This window comes from Cicer arietinum, chromosome 6 (genome assembly GCF_000331145.2).
Source record: "Cicer arietinum cultivar CDC Frontier isolate Library 1 chromosome 6, Cicar.CDCFrontier_v2.0, whole genome shotgun sequence".
In the NCBI taxonomy this organism is placed as follows: Eukaryota; Viridiplantae; Streptophyta; class Magnoliopsida; order Fabales; family Fabaceae; genus Cicer; species Cicer arietinum.
In genome coordinates this window covers 36,616,775-36,643,952 of record NC_021165.2, presented here as the reverse complement: position 1 = coordinate 36,643,952, position 27,178 = coordinate 36,616,775, and the positions used below count along the sequence as shown (strand labels likewise).

At 33.1% G+C, this 27,178-nt stretch overlaps 1 protein-coding gene and 1 pseudogene across 4 annotated transcripts; both read left to right on the top strand.

Moving 5' to 3' along the window:
- Positions 1-37: 37 nt before the first annotated feature.
- Positions 38-27,178, top strand: LOC101507320 (protein transport Sec1a-like). 4 transcript variants are annotated; one of them, XM_073369660.1, is made up of 22 exons: positions 38-299; positions 1,507-1,562; positions 1,664-1,745; positions 2,212-2,290; positions 4,082-4,132; positions 4,271-4,367; positions 4,462-4,494; positions 4,862-4,987; positions 8,101-8,292; positions 8,371-8,454; positions 8,538-8,636; positions 8,721-8,797; positions 10,125-10,221; positions 10,641-10,766; positions 10,858-10,953; positions 11,434-11,550; positions 11,786-11,866; positions 20,799-20,834; positions 21,030-21,238; positions 21,351-21,441; positions 21,528-21,659; positions 26,858-27,178. In XM_073369660.1, the coding sequence occupies exons 1-22, from the start codon at positions 221-223 to the stop codon at positions 26,909-26,911; spliced, it is 2,094 nt and encodes a 697-aa protein (XP_073225761.1). In that variant the 5' UTR covers positions 38-220; the 3' UTR covers positions 26,912-27,178. The 4 variants fall into 4 exon arrangements, with proteins under 4 accessions (XP_073225761.1, XP_073225763.1, XP_004506504.1 ...); XM_073369662.1 differs by having other exon boundaries at positions 39-299; positions 21,528-21,617; XM_004506447.4 differs by lacking the exon at positions 20,799-20,834 and having other exon boundaries at positions 39-299; positions 21,528-21,617.
- LOC140920818 (polyadenylate-binding protein 2-like) lies at positions 11,881-16,265 on the top strand (annotated as a pseudogene).

Here is a 27,178-nt window from a genome sequence, read left to right as displayed (position 1 = left end):
TTTGAAACCCAATATAAAATCAAAATGAGTTTGACATGGAGTGCAAACCGTAACCAAAACTTAAGAGTTCCAAATTACACGTCCTCAGATTTCATAACTACTTTCTCATCATTCATCAAACCTCATTCTTCTTCCCTCGTTCCAACGGTTTTCTCTCTCCATTTTCTATTTCTCAAATCTGCATTCACAATTTCAATTGCAACCAGTTGCAAAAGAAACAATGTCGCTATCGGATTCTGAAACTTCCTATGGCGGTGGTGCATCGGAGTATAAGCCTTTTCGGCATATCAGCCGCGATAGTGAGATCCCTTTCGCATCTCTTTTCTCTCTCTTTTTTTTCCTTCATTTTCATTTTGTTTCTAGAGAAAAGTGGGGAAAATGTACATGCAATGTTTTTGTGGCTCTGAATGTTCAAATTATTTTGCCATTCTGAGCTGCAAAACATAGCTCAATATCGACATCTATGTAGCATAGTTCTAAGTTACGGTAGCGATGTTGCAAATCTTGATATTGCTACAAAATGCAGACAATTAGCACTATTCTATATAATGTCATTGGGGAGACCAGAGACTTTTAAAAAATTTATATAACGACTGTATATCACAATTCACAATTTATAACTATGCTTTGTAATACCGATATTTTATATGGAATGTGTCTAGGTGTCTGACACATTGTCCGACGCTAACACTACACCAGGACACAGTTACAATGATCACTTTTATTTTCTTAAATTATTATTGATGTGTACGTGTTAGTGTTAGTAAAATATTTCGTTGTTAGGGTTAGTGCTACACAATTCAAAACTCCTCCATACTGGGAACACCGTACGCCATCTGCATTTCATTTGGTTATGAAATTAAATTTCTGAATCTATCAATTGAAACTAATATGAATTCTTCAAGTTTGTGTTGTTCACGTGTTTTTCTTCTTTTTCTCTAATGAAAAGAAAAGGTAGGAAAATAAATGAGATTTTATAGCCTACACTTTTTTGTGCTCTCATAGTTCAGAATATAAGACAAAATCCAACTTTTTTAAGAAAAACTTAGGGATGGGGAGTTTTTATTTTATTAAAGTGATATTAATGGTCATTTTACAATTGTCATCAAGGAGATTTGAACTTTGTCCTTTGAGTTTATAAGGTCAAACTCTTACTACTAACTAACCTTATACTTTGCGGACATAAGACAAAATCCAATTAAGGAGGCATTTTTAGTAAAAAAAAAGTTTCTACAATATTGTATTAATACTTAAGTATAAATATTGCTTTTACAATGGAATAGTGAATGAAAGGAATGGCTGAACATAAGTAATGTATAATCTATTATGGTAAACTTATAAAAATAAGTTGAAAAAACTTATAGAGTATAGACATATTTTAACATTTAAATTTTTTTCATAAGCACTTCTAAATGCGCACCATAATATCTTATGAAGTATTATGCATGTGTAGCCTTCACTTTTTTTACTTGGTTCCTAATTATTTTCATGGTTATATGTTCATAGGATTATTATACGAAATGCTTAGATCAGCAAAGTCAGGGGATTCAAAAGCATGGAAGGTGGGAATTTAATATGGATGTCTAGCACTTCTCCTGTTTGGTTCATCTTTAGTTAATTCAACTTGACAGCCGATGTTGGTCATTTTTTCTGATTTTCACAGGTGCTAATTATGGATAAAGTTACTGTGAAAGTTATGTCACATTCATGTAAAATGGCAGATATTACTGACCAAGAAGTTTCATGTAAGAACTCTTAAATGATATGGCTTTTTTCAGTTTACTTCTTTTTCTGCATTTCTTTTTTGAAAGCCCATTTTATCCGACTAATGGAACAGGAGAAAAATTTAACTTGCTTCATAAGAAACATTTCTCATTATCAATAAATGTACAAACACTTTAGAAGTGAGTGTTGGTGCTAAAACTCTGTACTTCCTATGTGTGATTGTGTGTGATTCTAAGTGAGTGGAGAAAAACAATAAATCATTCACGACAACATTTATCATTCATTTAAGCCATATTATCATGTTGCACATGATGTTAGTTAATCTTATACTTGAATATTGAGCATTGATAAGATGCTTTCTGTTGTTTGTTTTTTTTTTTAATGTTTTTCCCTGATATTCAACTAACAAAATTTTCTGCATTACAACTTCTGTGGTTAAGTTGTTAAAATATTGATGTAATATAACTTGTTGGTATCTCAATGCAGTGGTGGAAGACCTTTTCCGAAGAAGGCAACCATTACCATCATTGGATGCTGTTTATTTCATCCAACCATCGAAAGAAAAGTAATTTTGTTTCTCAATTAGAATTTTACATATTTTATGCCAGCAACTAATACAAAAAATCATGTAAAAATAAAAAATAAAATTGTTTTATCGTTCAAAGAAAAGTCTTCCTTAGTAACATAACATTAGTTACAATTTCATAGATTTATAACACCACTGCTGTCTTACACTTGCTTCCATGTACTCATTGCTAGCCTGACTGCTTCTTTCCCATCACTACTTCAATATTCATATAAGAGAAGGGTTTCAAACTCTATCAAAATAGGAAATTACCTCGTTATGTTTAATTATTTGTTTTGAGAAAGATTTTTGCAAGAATCTTGTTGGAAATTTGCATTATTCTATCAATGTTGTGATAGGTTGATATAATTTTCTATAATTTAATGACAAATATCTTTGTAAATAATAATGATTAGAGAGAGGGTATGTTAAATAAAACAAAAAAGAATAAATAGGATTCCTAATGTATCATTCTTCTTATTAACTTATAGAGACCGACAAAGATTAATGGTCAATCCTCACGAAAGGATTGTCAAGTTGCGAGGATTTTGTTATTCAAATATTTTCTTGTATTTATTTTTGGGCAAATGTTAGTGAGTTATTTTTTTTTTTCAGGATTAGAACCTTGAGCCTCCAAGTTAGTACTTCTTTGGTGTCCCACAGTCCCTTAACTCACCAATAGAGCACCTATTTTGGACAAATCGTTTCTTGTATTTAACATAGAAAACTTCCTTAAGTATTGTTGTTTGCTCCACAGTTTGCGAATTAGTAAGATGTGACCCACACTGCATGTTTATTTGGAGTGCATAGGATATTAGTAGAGATACAAAGAATTACAACAGAAGGACAACCTTTGCCACGAGATTTGTACAAACTAACATATTTTTTGGTGCATGAATTTTTTTGTCCTTCATAAATACCATGTTGATGTACCTTGTCCCGATTTCAGGTATTACAACATGCTTCTCCATGTTCCCTGTCTAGAATAATACATTTCTCCCTTCCTTTACAATCATTAAATTAGACCAGAGTCCATCTACTCAACTATCCAAAGTTGAATCTAAGTGATATTCAGTTAGCAATGGAAATGGGTCTGATCCAAACACAACACAAAATGGGTCTAATCCAAACACAACACAAAAATAGACTGAAAATATAATAAATGTGAAAATGGGTCTGTTTAGCCATTTAGAAATAAATGTGATACTGTAATCTGCAATAGTTTAAGATAGTTGAAACTTGTGGAGCACTGGCAACTACATACATACTATTTTTTCCAATAAATGTATTTCTATTAAAATTTAAATTAACAAAAATGAATCTTTATTTATTTATTACATTCAAAACAAAGAAAATTCTAGATCCGTCCTTTTCCATCTTAGATCTATTGGTTTTACAGGAGCACAAGTATTTTTATTTTTGTTCATTTTATATTTTAAATCTGGGTTAAATTATATTACTGATCCTCCTTATCACTGATTTTTGTTTTATTTTAATCCAATCACTTGTCTCACACTAGCAACTACATATAAATATTTGTCCATAACATTCATCAATATCACATTTAAAACAAATCAAATTGTAGATATTTGTCTTTTTCCATCTTATATTTCAGATTCTATTTAGGGGTTAAATTATATGTCTGATCCTCTTTATATCTAATTTTATTTTCATTTTAACTCAGTCATCTGTGTCATCTTCCATGCATTATTTACAACTGATTTTTTCTGATATTTATTTTCCTGCTTGTATACTTTATCCATATTAAACATCTCTTTTGCTAGCTTGCAGTGTGGTCATGTTCTTGTCTGATATGTCTGGAAGGGAGCCCCTGTACAAGAAGTATGCATAGAATTTTGGTTTCATAAATACAGTAACGTATCGTCTTTTATACACTTGGGACCAAACTGATTGTTTCATTTCCATTCTCTTTTTTTTCTTCTTTTGGGGTTGGTGCTTTGTTCCTGTGATACTTTTCAGAGCCTTTATATTTTTCAGTTCACCGATCCCAAAGGAACTTGTAAACCACATTAAGTGTGATACAAGTGTCTTACCTCGCATAGGTGCATTGAGAGAGGTCAGAATTTGTTTTAATCTTCTATCTAATAATTATGAGCAGGTAATCATCGTCAAGTTGTTTTTGACTGATTACTTTTGGTTTTATTTTGCAGATGAATTTGGAATACTTTCCAATAGATAGCCAGGTATATAATTATAAAAATATTTCATGTTTTTAGCAATGTATTTCACTCATAAGATATTGGATTTGCATCATTTATTAATAGTTTAGTCCATTAATCTGTCAACTCTCAATCTAGAAAGAGTATCATAAATCCTTCTTTTATAAATATTCATGCTATTGTCTAAGATGTAAGAATAAACTATCTGCACGAGTTTACTGATTAATGATTGAAAATTCTATAGGTGTGATTTTGTCATATGATCCCAAGGCTTCATTGCTTTTTCACTTTTGAAATCTCGATATTGCAATGTTCTCATGGAATTTGTGATTGCAGTTTGCAATGAGACCATAAAAACATTGATTTTTCTTATGAACTCTATATTGTATAGGGGTTTATCACTGATCAAGAAACAGCATTGCAAGAACTTTATGGAAATAATGACAATGCTCGAAGATTTAATACCTGCTTGAATAATATGGCGATTCGGATAGCTACAGTTTTTGCTTCATTAAAGGTATTACTCTAATTTAATGAGAGAATAAGATGGTTGAAGTTACACCACCTCTGGATTCAAATATCAGTACACTAATTAAGAATGTTTAGTAATCATATTTAAAAAAAAATGTATATTCCAACTACCATTTCTCTTCATTTAATTTTTACGAGAACTTATTTCATGAAAACATTATTTGAAGGGTATATTTGGAATGATAACATCAAATATGGAGAAGTTATTTTTAAATTTGCTTATATTTGAGTTTACCAAACATAACATGTTTTTTGCTTATATTGAAGGTTATTTTTGGAATGATAACATCAAATATGGAGTAGTTCTTATTGTTTACATTGTTTCCTATATTCTTTTTCTCCATTTTCCTTTTGCATGGTTTTATATGATGTACTTTTTTTCTAATCTTCATGCACTTATGAGTGCGCATATATTGTTGTTGAAATTGTGGGATTTTAGAGAAAAGGAGGAGAGAAAATAATAAGGGTTTGAATATTATTGATAATAGTTTAATACTAACTTGATTACAAAAGACTCAATACTAATCTCTATTTATAGAGAAACATAGACTCAATCCTAAATTAGGAATAAATCATAATAATAAAGAGAGATATTCTAAGATTCTCTATGATTATAAATTGATCATAGAAAATAACTCAAGATACTCTAATATAATATAAAAGATATTATAAGATATTTCTAATATTCTAACACTCCCCCTCAAGCTAAAGCTTACTAAGCTTTAGCTTGCTACAAGAAAATATTTTGCTCCACAAAATAATAAAAAATATGGAGAGGCAACTCAGGGATGCATGTGAAGTCGGAGAGAATTGCTATAAATATAGCCTAGCCAGATAGTTTGATTGATCATCAGCCTGAGAGAAATTCATGGCCAGGCAATTGGAAAAAGCAAGCTCCGTTCTTCTAAAAAACTGCATTTGGAAGCTCCAAACCAATAATAATGGAGACTCAAAATATTTAAACTTAAATCTGCTTCAAGGAGAGAGAGGCGTGCTTCAAGGAGAGAAAGGCAAGGCCAGTGCATCTGGGACAAATTGCCAAGGTAATGTAAGTCATGAAAATAAAAGGCGCCGTTAGAATAACCACTAACGGAAGAACTCATCACTAATATAATTTATATGTGGAAAAAGGGACACCACCGAAATGATCGTCGGTGGGAATAAAAGCCACTGTTATAATATATTAGTAAGAACTAAATTGCATGACAAACACCGAAGAAAAAGCAGCGCGACTCTAACGAAACGAAGTCATGATCAATCAACGTAATAAGAAAATGCGTCCAAAATAGGAGAGATAACGGCTGTTTGAACAATGACACATATTTTCGTTGATCAAAATTGGAGAGTAAGGGCAGATCTAGAACCATCGAAGAGAGAATAATCGTGCATCAAGAAGAATCCCATCAGTTGAATTGCAAATCTTTCAAACCTGTCAGCTAACAGCCCACTCATAAGGGCTGCAACAGCTGCCACGACAAAGGTTGGAGAGTTTCCTCCACCAAAAATCTGATCCCTTCTACTAGCAAGTGACTTGTGAGTAAAATCATACATCTGCAATATCTTATTATCCCGAAAATTATAAGCACAATCCATTTGTTTCAAACACCTTTCAACAGTGTAATCCCCAAATTTTCCACATGGTTTACACCCCACAAAATGAGTCACAAGTAGCCACCTATGATCACAAAAAGCAGGATGATAATTCTCAATCATCTCTTCATAACGATCAACCAAAATCCCCCGATAACCATGCAAATAATAATGATTCTCAAAGTAAACTTTACCATCCCATTGTTCTTTCTAAATCATCGTTGTTGCCGCTACCTTGCCTTCATGGGGTATTATGCGCTATTACCTCTTTAGTTCAGTTGGTTGGAGCACCAAACCCTAATGGGTTGTGGAAAGGTTTATAGAACCCTATAATATATATATATTTTGTTTTTTTTTTTTTTTTTTTGCGCAGTGAACAGTACCGCGCGATGAACAGTGCTGCGACTGATCTGCTGAAAATAAACGAAAAACTACAAAGAAGGGGTAAACCGAAATTGGGACACGGTTTACCGAAAAAATCTCACCGAAATTGGAACGTTAGAAAAGAGAAACTATAATTATATTCCCTAATTGTTGGGAACTCGGCAGCGAAATAGAGGCGGGATCGTTCAAAGAGGATCGAAATAGGCTCTAGATACCATGTTGAAATTGTGGGATTTTAGAGAAAAGGAGGAGAGAAAATAATAAAGGTTTGAATATTATTGATAATAGTTTAATGCTAACTTGATTACAAAAGACTCAATACTAATCTCTATTTATAGAGAAACATAGACTCAATCCTAAATTAGGAATAAATCATAATAATAAAGAGAGATATTCTAAGATTCTCTATGATTATAAATTGATCATAGAAAATAACTCAAGATACTCTAATATAATATAAAAGATATTATAAGATATTTCTAATATTCTAACAATTGTAACAACTTTTCTCTTCCCACTATTTTAGTTCAAGCATCTCTACTACATATTTTTGGAATTCTGATATAAAATTCCTACTTGATTCTCCCTTAATTTACTTTGTTGTCTCATATCAGTATATCTTAATTAAAATTTTATCTTCATTTAAATTTGAAACAAATCTTGACGCCAAATTGTTCAACTTCTTAATGAATCCCTATTGATTTCTCCAAATCAAACTTAACTACTGTTTAGTAGTTTTTTTGACAGAACTACTGTTTTCTACTTAGAACTATGTGCTTCCTTTTTCTTTGGTTATAGTTATATCTCATGGAAAATATTCTTTAGGTAGGATATGTTAAAATTTTCAATTCAATTTTTTTTACAAAATGATGTGTATTGTCTTATAATGCATACCTTTCTTTATGACTCGTGCTACAAATTGGTGTATACAGAAAGTATCAGATAAGTCCTGTCTCATTAGCTTTATTTAATGAATGGAGTTTTGTGAAATATCTAGTTGTGGTCCTATAATTTGTGATTCATTCTATAAAGGAATAAGTTGACAATTCAGTGTAATTCATTTATAAGTATTTGTGTATTCTATAATTTTTGAAAGATTATAGCTTAATATCTCTATCTCATTAGGAGTTACCAAATGTGTGGTATCGTGCGGCTAAGGATAGTGACGAGTCTACACCAACACCAAATCGTGAATTAGTTCCTACCAAACTTGCTGATGCAGTTTGGGACATGGTTTCTAAATATAAATCTACTATTCCCAACTTTCCACAAAGTGAAACATGCGACCTGCTCATTGTAGATAGATCCATTGATCAGGTTAAAAATATTTCTCTTCACTATAAATCTTTCATTTTATATCTCACTTTTGATAACAGTGATGAATCTGCACCACAGATTGCTCCTGTCATTCATGAATGGACCTATGATGCTATGTGTCATGATTTGTTGAATATGGATGGAAACAAATATACACATGAGGTATGACATTCTCCTTTCCTCCCCTTATCTTGTAGACAAGTTTTACATTTTGCTTGTATTGATTGAGATAGCAATCCTTTTAGATTCCCAGCAAAACAGGGGGTCAACCTGAGAGTAAGGAGGTTCTTCTAGAAGAACATGATACAGTCTGGCTTGAACTTCGCCATACACATATAGCAGATGTAGGTCTTATTCACTCTTTATCTAATCACATTTTATTTGTCTTAAATCAAATCTCAATGTACTTTTACCAACTTAAATTCCAGGCTAGCGAGAGATTGCATGAAAAGTTTACCAACTTTGTATCAAAAAACAAAGCAGCACAAATCCAACAAAGTGGAAGGTTTGCACATACCCTAATCCATGCTTATGGAAAAATAGTGTCTATTTTGTGAAATACCAGTCTAAATTAAGGTCGTAACTTTCATTGTATTGTCACTATTTCTTTTACGTATAGTATGTTTGGGCAAGCCTTTTTGCTGGAAAATAACCTCTTGTTTTTATTGTAAGATCTCTCATGAGGTTTATTTATTAAAATTTGTTTTGATTCAAAGGAAAACATGTCATTTCAAACACACCTAGTTTTGATGTGAAATATTTTTGTTGTTTTATTTATATAACAAGACTTAATGGGGAGGGACCCATATTGAGACCCATATTGAGATATCCATGTTGGCAGAAATCTCTGATATATAAAATAACTTAAATAGCCCTCTATATATAACGAAATGTGCCATAATAGTTTCTAATAGTTTCTTTCGTTGTGTTTTTAACCACTACTATTTTCCCACTACTACCATTGTGTGGACTCGTGCAACTAAATGTACTAAATTTAATTTCTTAATTGAAGTATTTTAATTATTAATGTGCTGATTGAAGTAATAAATTAGGTTTTTATTGTAATTTGATATTTTTAAAACTTTTCATGTTTTAAAATATATCCATGAAGACCAACAAATGTTCATCAAATTTGATTAAAACTCGTACATTGAACATTCTTGTAGATATTCACCTGAAAAGGCAGGTGGCAGGGGGATTAGACACAGGCACACATTGAATGAGACTTTTTGTAAAAATTATTTTTAATGGATATGTTTTTACTCTACAAATTAGTATTAAATAAATTATGTTTGTCCAAGCGAGAAGGAGTTTTGTTTATTTATCTATTAAATTTTACAAGCATAGATATTATTAGTACTTAACATAATATATTTATTATATTTTGGAGTAGATTATACATTTCTCTCCTCTTATTTTAAAATAAAACACTCCCTTTAGAGATAAATATGTATTATATTTTAGTTATTTTAATTTCAACAACCCTTTTAATTATACTAAATGACTATTAATGATCTTTCTGGTGAATATAATACCTATTTTATTGACTTTTAAAACTTTCCCCAAAACATTTATTTTATCTTCTAATATCTCAGTTGTTTTGAAATTACTACTATATGTTAATGATGAGATAACTGCACTGACTATTAATGATCTTTCTTGTGAATATAATACCTATTTTATTGACTTTTAAAACTTTACCCAAAGCATTTATTTTATCTTCTAATATCTCATAGTTGTTTTGAAATTACTACTATATGTTAATGATGAGATAACTGCACTTATGTGCAGTTGGATAAGCACTTTTGACCTATACATTTGATACTTTGCAGAGATGGTAGTGAATTATCTACACGAGATTTGCAAAAAATGGTTCAAGCTTTGCCCCAATACACTGAGCAAGTGGAAAAGATTTCACTCCATGTAGAGGTGATTGAGTTTTTCCAGCTTACTTTTATTGTCTTTTAATTTTGTCTTTATTGTTATCGGGGAGGAGTGTTTGATTGCAGCTTAAGAAATAAGAATAAGGGCAGTGGAATGTAAGAGGACTGAAATTGCATAGTTTTTTTATAAGCCGTGCTCATCTAAGACACTCAAAGAGCTTTGTAACATACAACTCTTTTAAGTAGATAAGGGTCACAGCTGTTAGAATTAGTCACATGTAAATATGCTCTTGTGTAGTTAGTTGCTAATGAGATTGGAATTAGCAATCACATTAACTTGTATATATGGTGAATACTTTATAAATACAATCTTGTGTAGTCTAATTAGACATACAAAAATACAAACAACAAAACAAAAGAAACATGTTTCTATTTTGACCACACCGGTTGATTAATTAAAAGCAGATTGCTGGAAAGATCAACAAAATTATTAGAGATACAGATCTTCGAGAGCTTGGGCAGTTGGAGCAAGATCTTGTTTTTGGGGATGCAGCAGCCAAGGACGTTATTAGTTTTTTAAGAACAAAACAGGTCTTGTACTGAATCCATCTGTTCGACTAGACAACTATAATATACTTCTCAAATCTCAACGTACAATGTACAATTTTTTTTCCACGTGCAGAATACGACTCCTGAGTATAAGTTGCGGTTGTTGATGATCTATGCATCTGTCTACCCTGAAAAGTTTGAGGGTGATAAAGCTACAAAGCTAATGCAGGTCAGTACCAACTTCTACAAATCATACATGGTTCATAAATTCTTTATTAGGCTTATGATTTAAAAATATGCCCGATATTCCTGCTTTCCCTAACTCCAGAATCGGTAAAGATGTTCAAATTCTGATCAGATTCTCATTCTTTAGAAGGTTGGTAGGTAAAGTTGACTGAATTAAACTTGTGTGACTATGCTTAGCTCTTAATTGCTAGATATTCATGTCTCATTTTGTAAATGCTCTTTGTGCATATGAGTTTGGCTCTCTTTATTTATAGCTTCCTCATATATAAATTTGGAAGAGGTGTCTATGACACTGGACAAAGTAGGTTGCCTGTCACATTTCTCAATATGTTTGATTTCTAAGGTCCAGTCTGATTTTCATTTTATAGGCATTCAGCATCTATCAATGATTGCAACACTATACTTCAAAGAAAAATAATTTACCGTAAGAAAGCATAATTGATGGTTTTGTTTATTTATCTAGTTGGCAAAACTATCACCCGATGACATGAAAGTTATCAGTAATATGCAACTGCTGGCGGGATCGTCAAAAAAGAAGGCAGCTACTAGTGGTTTCTCACTGAAGTTCAGTAACCAGAAGGTAAACATTTATATTCATTTCAAGCAGAAGTCAAAAGGAGGAAATATGTTAAAGTGTGGACTTATATACTTCAGAAATAAAAATAAAAATGTATGATCTATAGATTTCTTTTCGTTAAGGATTTTAGATATTTCAAGCTGTTGTATTACAAAATGTTATATTGTGTGCCCAAGTGTGAATTCTTTATTTCGTATCAAATTATTTATAATTTAAAAACTTCGTTTTTCTTGCATAGACAACACAAGCAGCTCGCAAAGATCGTACTAATGAAGAGGAAGAAACATGGTCACTATTTCGATTTTATCCCGTTATAGAGGTATGACTAAAGATCATGCAAGCCTTTCTTTTCCATCGTATCCATTAACATTTATTGTATTTAGGCTATTTGAGTGGGTGTTGGTGGGTAGCAAACTTATTACGATATATAAATACGGATAATAAGGAGTTAGGAGTTTGTTAGTAGTTGTGTTCCTAGGTTATTAGTAGTTGTATTGGTCTAACTATTTTCGTGTCTTTGCTATTAGTTAAAGTTAGAATATTAGAAAATATCTTATAATATCTTTTATATTATATTAGAGTATCTTGAGTTATTTTCTATCATAGAGATATCTTAGAATATCTCTAATTATTATTATGATTTGTTCCTGATTTAGGATTGAGTCTACATTTCTCTATAAATAGAGATTAGTATTGAGTCTTTTGTAATCAAGTTAGCATAAAACTATCATCAATAATATTCAAACCCTTATTATTTTCTCTTCTCCTTTTCTCTAAAATCTCACAACTTCAACATGGTATCATAGCCTATTTTGATCCTCCTTGAACAATTTCGCCGTTGTTCCGCTTCCGAGTTCCCAACAGGTAGGGAATATAATCATAGTTTCTCTTTTTCAACGTGAACATTCATTTTTCAAACCATTATCATGTTACATTCCAACATCGGTTTCGCTCGTTTTCCGTTCAGTTCGCTACTGCCGCCATCACTGCCACTATTTCTTGCAAAAAACCCTCTGCCCTCCAAAAAAAAAAAAGAAAGAAAAAAAGAAAACTGAAGAAAATAAAAATCCAAAATAGTTTAAGTTTCTCCGCCGTATCCCTTATCCGTTCCGATCACCAGAAGTTTATCCTTAGTCTATTTACACACAAAGAAGAAGAAAAAAAAAAGAATTGTGAAGTAGTTTGGTTAGGGTTTATTTTTTATTAATTTATTATTATCATCAATTTGAAGTGGTGATGGTTCAGGTTCAGCATCAAACTCCCGCCGTTGTGTCGGCTCCTTTGAATGGTGTGGTTGCCACACCGAACCCAAACTTCATTACGACGTCGTTGTACGTTGGTGACCTTTACCTAAATGTCAACGATTCTCAACTTTACGATCTGTTCAATCAGGTTGGCCAAGTTGTTTTGGTTAGGGTTTGAAAGGATTTGGCTATTAGGGTTATGTATTCTCATCGGGATCCTAGTATTAGGGAGAATGGTACTGCAAATAATTTTATCGAGAATTTGGATAAGACAATTGATCACAAAGCTTTACATGATACTTTTTCTACATTTGGACATATTTTTGCAAAATAGCTACTGACGGTCAGTCTAATAGTTTTGTTCAATTTGACATTGAGGAATCTGCTGAGAATGCAATTGATAAGTTAAATGGATTTGGTCAGTCTAATGGTTATAGTTTTGTTCAATTTAATAATGTTTATGTGAAAAATCTATCTGAGTGGATGAGTTGAGAAAGGTATTTGGAGAATATGGCACCAATACTAGTGCTGTTTTGATGAGAGATGCAGATGGTAGGTCAAAGTGATTTTGTTTTTTCAATTTCGAAAATCCAGACAATGCTGCTAATAATGTGGAGGCATTGAATAGAAAGAAATTTGACGAAAAGGAGTGGTATGTGGGGAAAGCCCATAAAAAATCTAAACCGAAGCTTGAGCTGATAGGTCGGTTCGAGCAGACTGTTAAGGAATTTGTAAACAAATATCAAGGGGTGAATTTGTATATCAAAAACTTGGATGATTCCATTAGTGATGAAAAGCTCAAAGAAATGTTCTCTGAGTTTGGCACAATTGCCTCATACAAGATTATGCGAGATCCAAAGTCAGTAGAGGATCAAGATTTGTCGCATTGTATTCGTTGACCTCCTTGTTTGCATATTTTGGACCAAATGTTACCACATTTGTTGTGTCGGCGGAGATTTTTCCTACTAGATTTCGATCTACTTGCCATGGAATATCATCAACAACGGGGAAACTCGGGGATATAGTTGGTGCATTTGGGTTCTTGTATTTGGCACAAAACAAGGACAAGAGTAAAGCAGATGCATGGTACCCATCAGGTATTGGGGTAAAAAATTATTTGCTACTGTTGGGTGTGGTTACTAACATTTTGGGCTTCCTTTTATACTTTCTTGGTGCACGATTATTCTCTCTCCGAAAGTTCCAGATTCGCCCTTACTTTCCAATTTTGATCAACGAAAATATGTGTCCTTGTTCAAACAACCATTATCTCTCTTATTTTGGACGCATTTTCTTACTTTGTTGGTCGATCATGGCTTCGTTTCATTAGAGTTGCGCTAATTCTTCTTCAGTGTTTGTCATGCAATTTAGTTCTTACTAATAGATTATAATAGTGGCTTCTATTCCCACCGACGATCATTCTGGTGGTGTCTCTTTTCCTACATATGAATCATATTAATGATGACTTCTTCTTCCATTGATAGTTATTTTGACGGTGTCTTTTATTTTCATGATCACTTTATCTTGGTAATTTGTCCTAGATACATTGGCTACATCTTTGTTACATATGTACGGGCCTTGCCTTTCTCTACCTGAAGTATGCCTCTCTTTCCTTGAAGCAAATTCAAGTTTTAATATTTTGAGTCTCCGTTATTATTAGTTTGAAGCTTCCAAATGCAGTTTTTTAGAAGAACGAAGCTTGCTTTGTTCAATTGCTTGCTATGAATTTCTCTCAGGCTGATGATCAATCAGGCTATCTGGCTAGGCTATATTTGTAGCAATTCTCTCCGACTTCACATGCATCCCTGAGTTGCCTTTCCATCTTTTTTATTATTTTGTGGAGCAAAATATTGTTTTCTTGTAGCAAGCTAAAGTGAAGAAAATAAAAGACAAAATACTTTTATATTTTATTACTACAGCTCTAAGTTGTTTATATAGGAAAAGAAATTACAATAAAAATACTGAATAATAATGACAAAATTATAAAATAAAAATAAACATAATAATATAAAATAAAAGAGAATCAAATCTGATTTCTCTTTATTCTTCAACAGCCCCCTCAAGTTGGTGCATAAATATCTATCATGCCCAACTTGGTTATAAGTCACTCAATATTGAGTCTTGTCAAACTTTTTGTCAAGATATCAACAATTTGTTGATTGGAAGTCACAAATGGCAGACATATAGTTCCAGCGTCAATTTTTTCTTTTATGAAATGACGATCAATCTCAATGTGCTTTGTTCGAACATGTTGTACAGAGTTGTGAGCTATACTTATTGCTGCTTTGCTATCACAGAACAATTTTAAGGGTGTGTTAACTTTCATTTTCAGTTCGTCAAAAGAGTTTACGAATCCATATAAGTTCAAAGATTCTTTGAGCCATTGCTCTGAATTCAGCTTATGCACTGCTTCGAGCAACAACCCCTTGTTTCTTACTTCTCGAAGTAACTAACTTTCCCCAAACATAGGCACAATATCCAATGGTGGATTTTCTATCATGAATTGATCCTGCTCAATCAGCATCTGTAAATATAGAGACTTCTCTGTCATTAGTTTTCTTGAAGCACAAACCCTTTCCAGGATTGGATTTCAAGTACCTTAAGATCCGATAAACTATCTCCAAGTGTTTTTCATAGGGAGGATGCATGAATTGGCTTACAACACTCACAGAGAAAGCAATGTCAGGTCTAGTGTGAGCTAGATAAATAAGTTTGCCGACTAACCTCTGGTATCTTCCAATCTCAATAGGAACACTGCCTTTCTCCCAAAGTTTAGCATTTAATTCCATAGGAGTATCTGCTAATCTACGCTCATTCATCCCAGTTTCTTCCAAGAGATCTAGGATGTATTTTCTTTGAGAAACAACAATTCCCTTTTTTGAGCGAGCAACTTCCATACCAAGAAAATATTTAAGCGCGCCTAAATCTTTGATCTCAAATTCTTTTGTCAAATTTTTCTTCAATCTTTTCATCTCAACAATGTCATCTCCTGTGAGAATAATATCATCTACATATACAATAATAATTGCAATTTTACTAACATTAGAGAACTTCATGAACAAAGTTTGGTCAAATTGTCCTTTGCATATATCCTTGCCTTTTGACCGACTGAGTGAATTTTTCAAACCAAGCCCTTGGAGATTGCTTAGACCATAAAGGGATTTTTGCAGTTTGCACACATTTGAACCAAATTTATCTTCAAAGCCAGGTGGACTATCCATGTATACTTCCTCCTCCATATCACCATTCAGAAAAGCATTCTTTACATCAAGTTGGTTAAGAGACCAATCTAAATTCACTGCCAAGGACAAGAGAACTCTAATAGTGTTTAATTTGGCAACGGGAGCAAAAGTCTCTGAGTAATCAATGCCATATGTCTGAGTAAACCCTTTAGCAACCAAGCGTGCCTTGTATCTTTCAACTGTGTTATCAGAATTATATTTCACAGTAAATACCCATTTACAGCCAACAGTATTCTTTCCTTCCTCCATATCACCATTCAGAAAAGCATTCTTTACATCAAGTTGGTTAAGAGACCAATCTAAATTCACTGCCAAGGACAAGAGAACTCTAATAGTGTTTAATTTGGCAACGGTAGCAAAAGTCTTTGAGTAATCAATGTCATATGTCTGAATAAACCCTTTAGCAACCAAGCGTGCTTTGTATCTTTCAATTGTGTTATCAGAATTATATTTCACTGTAAATACCCATTTACAACCAACAGTATTCTTTCCTGTAGGTAATGTCATGACTCTCCAAGTTTGATTCTTCTCAAGAGCTCTCATCTCCTCAAGAATAGCTTCCTTCCACTTTGGAATTCTTAGAGCCTCCTGTATATTTTTTTGGAATTTCTACAGCAGACAACTTAGAGGTAAATGCAGCAAATGAGGAAGACAATTTTGAGTATGACACATAATTAGACAAATGATATTTAGTGCATGATCTAACAGGTTTTCTAATTGCAATAGGAAGATCTATATCAGGATACTCGACATGACTCTTAAGAACAGAGGAAGAGTTACCTGTATCAAGATGATGTGTTGGATTATCTATTGGTTCAGAATCTTGGAAGGGTCGGAGAATGGGTCCTTCATTTCTCTGTTTATGGTTTCTTCTTTCAAAGACATTTCCCTCCCAAGTAGGGCCAATTGTAGTCAACCTGCTTTGTGTCTCTTTATCTGAGTCATTATGTTGTGGCATTTCAGGTGGTCCTTCATTATTATTGAGATCAAGAATTTGATCATTGTGATTTTGATTTGAAATTATCGCCACCGAATCTGTCGAAACCTCATTGATAATTGGATTGAGTTCCAATATGCATTCTTGGGCATTTTCTTTTGGTACATCAATATAAGTCTCAAAATTTTGTGACAACACTATATCACTTAAAGTAATGATGTTTTCAAAAGTAAAAGATGAATCTTCCTTAAAATTTTCCCCTTGAAGATGAATGTCAGAAAAAAATGGTTGATTTTCAACAAAAGTAACATTCGTGGTAACAAAAGTTCTTTTTGATTTTGGCTCAAAACATCGATACCCCTTATGAGTTGGAGAGTAACCGGTAAACACACATTTTATTGCTCGTGGCTCGAGTTTGTCAAGTTGTTTATGTGCATGAACAAAAGCAGTGCAACCAAAAACTTTTAGTGGCAAATCAGCATAGACACTAGTCAAAGGAAAATAATTTCGAAAAACATCAAGAGGGGTATGACAATCTAAAACTTTAGATGACATTCGATTAATTAAATATGATGCAGTGAAAATAGCTTCACCCCACAAATATTTTGTAACCTTATTTGCAAATAGTAAAACTCTAGCAACCTCAAGAAGATGCATATTCTTTCTCTCTGCAATTCCATTTTGTTGGGGTGTATTAACACAAGAACTTTGATGAACAACCCCATTTGCAAGAAAAAAATAGGACAAAAGTATATTAAAATATTATTTACCATTGTCACTTTTGAAGACTTTAATATTTGTTTGGTATTGAGTGTGCACCGTTTTAAAGAAATTTTTGACAACCTGTTCAATTTCCGATTTTTCTTTCAATAGATAAACCCAACAAATTCTAGTATGATCATCAATAAAAGTTATAAACCATTTTTTATTAGAAAATGTGTTTATTCTATTAGGACTCCAAACATCACTACAAATAACTGCACACAGTTTTGATTGTTTATATGGTTGTGTAGAAAAAGAAGAACGACGATTTTTAGCAAATTCACAAGTTTCACAATGAAATAAAGACAGATCCTTCATAGAAAATAATTGAGGAAACAAATGTTTCAAATACGGAAAACTAGGATGTCCTAACCGTAAATGCCATAACATAATATCATCAATATTAAAAGAAACAAAAATAGATTCAAAGCAGGTACTCGTTTTTTGTTGGTATGTGAAGTCGAGTCCATTGTCAAGATAATAGAGTCCTCCACTCTCCTTACCATTGCCAATCATCTTTCCTGTGCTCAAATCCTTAAAAGTGCAATGAGAATGAAAGAAGTTAGCTTGACGATTTATATCCTTTGTTAGTTTAGTAATGGATAATAGATTACATGATAAATTGGGAACATGTAAGACATCTTTTAAGGTTAGCACAGGTGACAGAATAACATAACCTTTCCCTGCAATGGCTAAAAGATAACCATCTGCAATTTTAATTTTGTAGTTACCTGCACAAGGACTATAAGAAGAAAACAGACTCGACTCTCCAATCATATGATCAGTAGCACCAGAATCGATGATCCAAGTATGGCTTGGAGTGACACTAAGTAGAGTAGTATTTTGAAAATTACCTCTCTGAGCTATAGAGCAATAAGAAGTTTGAGACTCAAGTAGTTTGTACAATTGATCTAATTGTTCCTTGGTGATAGGAGATGGGCTTGAAGGAGACTGCTTCTCTTGATCAGAGGTACTGACTTGGAGTGCATGACCTTCGTTTCCTCCTTTTTTCTTCCAATTTAGAGGTTTTCCATGGAGCTTCCAACATGTATCACGTGTGTGCCATGGACATTTGCAATGTTCGCACCATGGTTTCTTGCTATCTCTCTTCCCGCCTTCATTCTTAGTGACTAGGGCAGAGCGTTTAACCTCAACAATAGAAGATGACTTACCCATCGTAACACATTGTCTCGCCTCTTCTCTTCTAACTTCTGAGAACGCTTCCCGAATAATGGAATCTTTCCCAATATTCTACCTCGGACTTCATCAAGCTGCTTATTAAGCCCAACTAAGAACATGAATACTCGGTCGTTCTCATGTCTCTTAAGAAACAAAACACTGTCGTCACAGCACTTCCAATGATCATCATAGTAGAGATCCAATTCTTGCCATAGTGTCATCAACTCATTATAATAGTTAGTGACATCTCTATCTCCTTGTTTGGCATGCCACAATCATGATTTGAGATCGAAAATTTGAGAAGAATTTTGAATGTCAGAATATGTTTCATTGACAGCCTCCCAAACTTCCTTCGCAGTAGGCAAAAACATAAAAAGTTTTCTAATCGTTGATTCCAAATTACTAAGCTGCCAAACCATCGTCGTTGCTGCCGCCGCTACCCATAAGGGCTGCCATTAGGTAGATAAAAAAACAAGTAGGGTCGATCATTTAGCTCAGTTGGTTAAAGCGTCACAAGGTCGGAGGTTTAACCTTTTAGTTTTGGAGCCCTAAACCCCACTGGGTTGTGGAACCCTAAACCCCACTGGGTTGTGGAACCCTAATCAAAAGCTCTTGATACCATAAAGAAAGTAAAAGACAAAATACTATCATTTTAAGTTGTTTATAGGAAAAGAAATTACAATAATAATACCGAGTAATAACGACAAAATTATAAAATAAAAATAAACATAATAATATAAAATAAAAGAGAATCAAATTTGATTTCTCTTTATTTTTCAACATAAAGCTTAGTAAGCTTTAGCTTGAGGGGGAGTGTTAGAATATTAGAAAATATCTTATAATATCTTTTATAATATATTAGAGTATCTTAAATTATTTTCTATGATCAACTTATAATCATAGAGATATCTTAGAATATCTCTAGTTATTATTATGATTTATTTCTGATTTAAGATTGAGTCTATGTTTCTCTATAAATAGAGATTAATATTAAGTCTTTTGTAATTAAGTTAGCATAAAGCTATTATCAATAATATTCAAACCCTTATTATTTTCTCTTCTGCTTTTTTCTAAAATCTCACAACTTCAACAATTAGTTACCATAGATCTAATCCCTATCTTAATGTAATTGACGTCTTTAAATAGAGGCTTCCACCCCTTTAGAAATTGAGTGGTAGTGGAAACCATGGTAGGAGCGTATCTACTCTTATATATTATTTTCTTTGGAGAGATTCCCTCCTATTATTTCTTATCTTTTTTTAAATATTAGTGTTCTTTCTCTAAATCCTTGGAATCCAATTCTTGGTTCCTAACAAAACCTCTGGGATATGTTCCATTATTTTTATTTTTATAATAGAAATTTAGGGTGAGGGGTGGTGAATGTTCCATTATGTTTGTGCCTCATTTTTAATTTCTAAAGATAGATGCTAAATTAAGATGCAATATGTAGAAATATTATAGACATGGAAAGCTTTTGCATGTGGAATAAGTTACAGTGTATATTTATTTTGGAAGGAGAAAGTTTTAGGAAACTTTTAGAAGGTGTGAAAGACGAGAGGATAATTTGGTAGAAGGCTACATCCTATTGATTCTTGAAATTTTTTGGCATTTGGCTTGGTCTTAAAAATTAAATCATCAACTTCTTGTTTAGGCCTTAATAAAGAGTTCTAGACACACTTCTCCCAACTAACCATTTCAAATATCGCATTCCACCTAATTTCTACTCATTTAATTAAATACCAACTAATATATCTTCTATCCATTAAATTAACACAAACTCTAGAATTTTCCTAGCGCCAACGACTTATTTAGACACAATGGGCCAAACCATTTTGATAAGTCCAATGAACTAAATCAAGTTGCGATCTAATAATTCCTTCTTCTGTGTAGGTAAAATTATATTCGAGTGAATTTGGACAACTTGAGGTGAACATATGCAAAGTTGTTCATTAACCACACCAAATGAGAGAAGTTTTTGTTGTCGTTGGAATTTTATGAAATGAATCTGAGTTAGACTTACTAAGGAAATTGCATAGGAAATCTTATTGTTTGCTTATAGCATGATTAGTTTGTATTTTATATGATAAAAATGTAAATCGTAAATGGCATTGCATTTGTCAGGAGGTAATTGAAAATCTTAGTAAGGGTGAATTGCCAAAGAGTGATTATGCATGTAAAAACGAACCAACAATTCCTACTGTCAAAAACTCTACTCGAACCAGCACACGCACTCAGACAGCTCCAGCTCCAACTACCGCTCCTCATTCAATGAGATCTAGGCGGACAGCCAACTGGGCTCGGACTGGTACTTCTGACGATGGATATTCAAGGTGACATGAACTATTACATCAACATAAATTTTCTTCTTTAACGGAAATGAAATATGCTTTCTAATGGATACAGTTTTAGCCTTGAACTAATATCTGTTCTCATCTTTCGTAGTGACTCCATTTTAAAGAACATGTCTTCTGATTTCAAGAAGATGGGAAAGAGAATCTTTGTATTTATTATTGGCGGGGCTACTCGATCTGAGGTGAAATATGATAAAGAATTTTTGTAACTATTCCCAGTATATTGTAATTGTAATCCCGTCTAATGTTATTATTTTGTTATTTTCAGCTACGTGTTTGTCACAAATTGACAACAAAACTAAAAAGAGAAGTAATCTTAGGCACTACTTCCATGGACGATCCTCCACAACATCTTACGGTAATAACTCCTCAATCATTTTTGGCAATTTCCTCCAAAGAGGTAGTGCAGAGCTCGCATAATGCAGATTTTTATCTGAGCAATGTCCTGATTATATTAATTGATTATCTTTTAAGCAGTTTTATCACTTTATGTTATTGAAGGTTTATTTCTTTTCCGATTAATGATGTGAAAGGTCATTTTCTGAATTAAATTCATCTTGAATGACTGACTACCTTTGACATTGCCAGGAAAATTTTATGATCTAGTTAACAGGATTACTTACCTTCATTTGAATCACTACTGTGATTCTGCAGTTACACTTTATACTATCGCATTCTATAGTCAGTGGCTTATATGCCATCTCGATTGGGAGTACATTTGGACCTTTGGTTTTTTTTTTTTATCCTTTTCTCATGAAAGCTTAACATTATATTAATTACTCACAAGCTATTTACATCCTTTAAAATGCAATATAGAGACCATAACAACTGCAGAAAAGTGATTGTTTATTCACTTGATGATGAAACTGATTACTTAGAGAGTATAAATAGTACGAGTAATTTAATCATGTAAAATCTAAATAAAGTTGGAAATCAGGAAACTGACTCCCTATAAAGGTTAACCTAAAATGAAATAAAAATAAAACTGAAATAACAATTAATACATACTAATAATTAAACAAATCAGAATCCTATAATTCTAATTTTCTATCTCATAATCAACATTCCTCCTCAATTTGGGTGGTAGATATCTATCATGTACAAATTGGATTTGATACTTTCATATGTATTTCTTGTGAGAGCTTTAGTTAGGATGTATGTTGTTTGATTGCACGATGGTACATGATAATACTTATAGTACCATTATCAATATTCTCCTTAATGAAATGCCAATCAATTTCCACATATTTTGTTATATCATGGTCAATCGGGTTCTTTGTGGTGCTGATGGAAGCTTTGATGTCACAGTATAACCTCACGATGTAATTGGTTGGAACTCCGATTTCATCGAATATCTTCTTCAGCCATATCCCTTCACAACTGCCATGTGTCATGGCTCTGAATTCAGCTTATGCACTACTTCTAGCTACCACAAACTGTTTCTTACTTCTCCAAGTGACCATGTTTCCCCACACAAAAGAGTAGTAGCTGGTAGTTGATTTTATGTTTGATGTACATCCTGCCCAATCTGAGTTAGTGTATACTGCAATACCCTATTTGAATGTTTCTTGAAATGAAGACCTATATCCGATGTACCCTTAAGGTACTATAGGGTTTTGTTCACAAGTTTCATGCGAACTTCAGTAGGACTTGTCATGTAGGGACTTGCCATGCTCACGGAAAATCCAATATCAGGTCGAGTATGAGTTAGGTAGATTAATTTTTCAACTAGACTTTGGTACCTATATTTGTCAGCTAGATGACCTTCTTCGAAGTTGTTTCTGTTTACTAATTCCATAGGAGTATTGACAGCCTTACACCCAAGCATTCCTGTTTCTTGGAGTAAGTCTAGGGTGTATTTTCTTTTAGAAACATATATTATTTCCTTTGTACGAGTTACTTCCATTCCTAACAATACTTACGTTGCCCCAAGTCTTTGACTTCAAACTCTCTAGCCAAATAGTTCTTTCAAGTGTTTGATTTGCTCATGATCATCACATGTGATAACAATGTCATCAACATACACAATGAATAAAGTTACCATGCCACAAACATTGTATGATATGATTGGCTTTATATGAATCCATCTTCTTTGACAACTTTATTCAATCTATCAAACCACGCTTTTGGGGATTACTTGAGACCATACAAGGATTTTCGGAGCTTGCACACCTTGTTAAGGTGTTGGACGATTCAAGTCCTAGGGAATTTAAATGTATACTTCTTCTAACTCACCATTTACAAAAGCATTCTTAATATCTAGTTGGTGTAGTGGTCAATCCAAGTTTGCAGCCACAGATAGTATGACTCGTACGGAGTTAAGTTTGGCCATTGGAGGAAATATTTCTTCATAGTCTATGCCATATGATTGGTGAATCATTTTGCTACTAATCGAGCCTCGTACTAGTTTATGCTCCCATCAAAATTGTACTTTATAGAGAATATACATACATCCAACCTGTTTTTTTCCTTCTAGTAGAGTAGTAATTTCCCAAGTGTTATTTTTAATCAATGCATGAACCTCTTCTGCTATAGATGTTGCCCACTCAGGTTGTTGAAGGGCTTCTTGAACATTTCTTGAATATGTGTTTTATGAATGCTACTACAAATGCCCTATATTTGTGATAATTTTCCATATGACACAAATCTTTCAATTGGATGTTTACAAGTTTTCTTCCCTTTTCTTAGTGCAATTGGAACACCATTGTCAGTTGAACACGTATGGACAAGTTCTGAGTTCGGAAGCGTATTACTTGAGGAGATTCCATTTTCTAGAACCTAATTAAATTTATGACTTTGAACCATAGCAGTTTTTGACTCTACCACCAGATTGTTTTTCTTCCTCCTAGTGTAAAATTTCCAGTCAGCTTCTTGTGCAGTACTTTCTACTAGTGCAGTTTCAAGGATAGGTTTAGATGGTTTGGTGGGATTTTCTGGTTCTGTTGGTGTAGAATTTTCGAGTTTGACTGATTCAGTAGGTGCAAAATTTTCTATTTCTATTGCAGTTCGTTCGACCATCTCAAAATCCAAAAATTAGAATTTTGTTGTTTCTTTCAGGATTAAGGTATTCTCCCCCTGAAATCCAACTCTGGAGTAATAAGGTTGATTCTCAAAGAAAGTCACATCCACAGTGTGGTAAAATTTTCTGGTTGTTGGAGAGTAACACCTATATCCTTTTTGGTGAGGTGAATAGCCAAGAAAAATACATTTGATGGATTTTGGGTCAAATTTGCTGCGGAGAGGGTTTAGGATGTGAACAGAGGTTGAACATCCAAATATTTTAAATGGGGTTGAGGTGAGAACTCAACTGGTTGGAAAAATAGTTTGTAGAGCGGAATTGGGTGTGTCAAAATTAAGGATACAGGAAGGCATCTAATTTATGAGATAGGTGGCTGAAAGGACAACTTCTTCCCAAAAATGTTTTGGTGCATTTGTGGCTAACATGAGAGATCTTGTTACTTAAAGTTGATGCTTATTTTTCCTTTTTGCTACCCAATTTTGTTGGGAGGTATCTACATATGAACTTTGGTGAAAAATTACATGGATCTTAAGGTAGGATCTAGTGTTGAACTAAAATATTCACGACAATTTTTCGGTTTTGAGCACCTTAAAATTGTCGTGAATATTTTAGTTCAGCACTAGATCCTACCTTATCTAGTTTTTCCACATCGACGATATTTATTTAAGTTCTTAAATAATTTTCGAACTTCTGATTTCTCTTTCATGAGAATTATCCATGTGACTTTTGTGTAATCGTCTATGAATGTAACAAAGCATTTAGCACAAGTAATGTTACTAACTAGGGTTGTATCCCAACCAACCCGGTCAACCCAATATGGATCGACCCAAAAGAGCAATTCGGGTCAAGTAAATGGGTGTGAATGGGCAATCCTGATTTCAAAAAATAGCAAACCACTCAAAAAAATTGGGTACAGGGTAAAACAAGACCCAACCCAAGTAACCTAAGTAAATCAGATAGCTGGGTAACGAGGGAAACATTTTCTCTAAGTATAGGAGATTTGGGTGACCTAATCAATAGTGCCACAACATTACTAACTCCTCACTATTTGGATAAACCACTGCACAAGAATTGACTGAGTTCTTTAGAGGAATGTTCAACTTGCAAGTAGTAGAGTCCAACACACTCTTTAGCACTACCAATCGTCTTACCCGACTCCAAAATTTGAAATTCACACAGATTGGAAAAAAAATTTAGCAACACATCTCAAGTCTCTAATCAGTTTTCTAATAGACAACAAGTTGCAATCAAGTTTGGACACATACAGTACAAAATCCAAAGTAATGTTTTTCGAAATCATAACAAAACCATAACCTTTGACAAGGTATCATCAACAATTCGAATAATGGAGTTATCACGACGGGGAGAATAACTGTAAATACTGTTATATCTTCAGTCATGTGATCCGATGCTCCTAAATTTATGATCCATGATTTTGGTTTACCTTTGCTAGTGTGTAAATCATGTAGAAAATTACCTTAGTGTGCTAGTATAGCTATACCACATTTTTCTGCAATAAGAATAGTCTGATGGAGCATTTTTTGTAGAGCCTCTATTTGTTTTTTGTTCAATGGAGATGGATCTTGATTCTCTTCCATTTCTTGTGGGTTATGTGTTGCATTGCCTCTGCAGAATGGTTTTGACTTATCCCATTGAAGGTAATTTTGACCATTCAACTTGTGGCCAGTGATGAGAAGTTCAATCCCTTTGATTGATCTTGCAAGATTTATGCCAATATTTGTGGTTGTGCCTTATGCTTTGTCTTCTTCCATGGTTGGGTTGATGAAAGATACTAGGGATGGTTAAGTTCTACCTCTAATACCATGCATAAAGTGATTGTTTATTCACTTGGTGATGAAATTGATTACATAAAGAGTATTAATAGTACAAGTAATTTAATTATGTATAGTCAAAATAGAACTGGAAATTATAAAACTGATTCCCTATAAATGTTATCCAAAATGGAAATAAATATAAAACTAAAATCCTAATTGATACATACTAATAACTATATAAATCAAAATCCAATAATTCTGATTTTTGATATCATAATCAACAACAACAAAAAGTGAAATATAGAGGAAAAAATTTAAAACAAATACCAAGAAATATTTTCATCAGATTATATCTATAATATTAAGAATATTATTACAAGAATAAGTTGGGTTAGTACTAGAACATCACGTGGATAACTTACATAGCTTTTGTAGCCTACAGAATTCAACTGTATACCCATAAAATAGGCAAGATTGGTTCTAAATTGCGGCAAAATGCAAGAAAGTGTAGTTAATGCAGCTGCAATTGTAGTTTTGATGTCAATCTATGGGTGAGAAGATTTGAGCATGAAGTAGGATAATTGGTTGTGTCTTTGCACAAAATGTGAAGGAAAAAAATGCCATGAAATTCATGATGATTGGCTTGGGGTAGAAATAATTGTTTGATTGAAGTAGCTGCTGATATATTTTAAATTTCTTTTATAAGCTAAAATATTTATTGAACATAAGCTAATATGTACCACAATCTCTTTTTGAATGACATATATAGCACAATTGATTATCCTGATATGGTATAATGTGCAGAAATTGAAGTTATTGTGCGACAGCAATATTGCACTGGACGGCCTTGGAATATAAAGAAGTGTTTGTTAATACTGCTAATTCCAATAGGTTGGCTATCCCTTTTGTATCAATTATTACCCACCGTATCCCTTTTTGTATCAATTATTACCCACCCTTAATTGTTTAGACGTAGAGAAGGATGACCACAGGGATCCCTTCAATTTTTGTTATACAAATTTTGTCATGTATGAAGGACATTTGGTATAAGTATTATGATATATATATGATTTTCATGTAAAATTCCGCTGAAAGAAATATAATAAAGTATATATTATATATTGA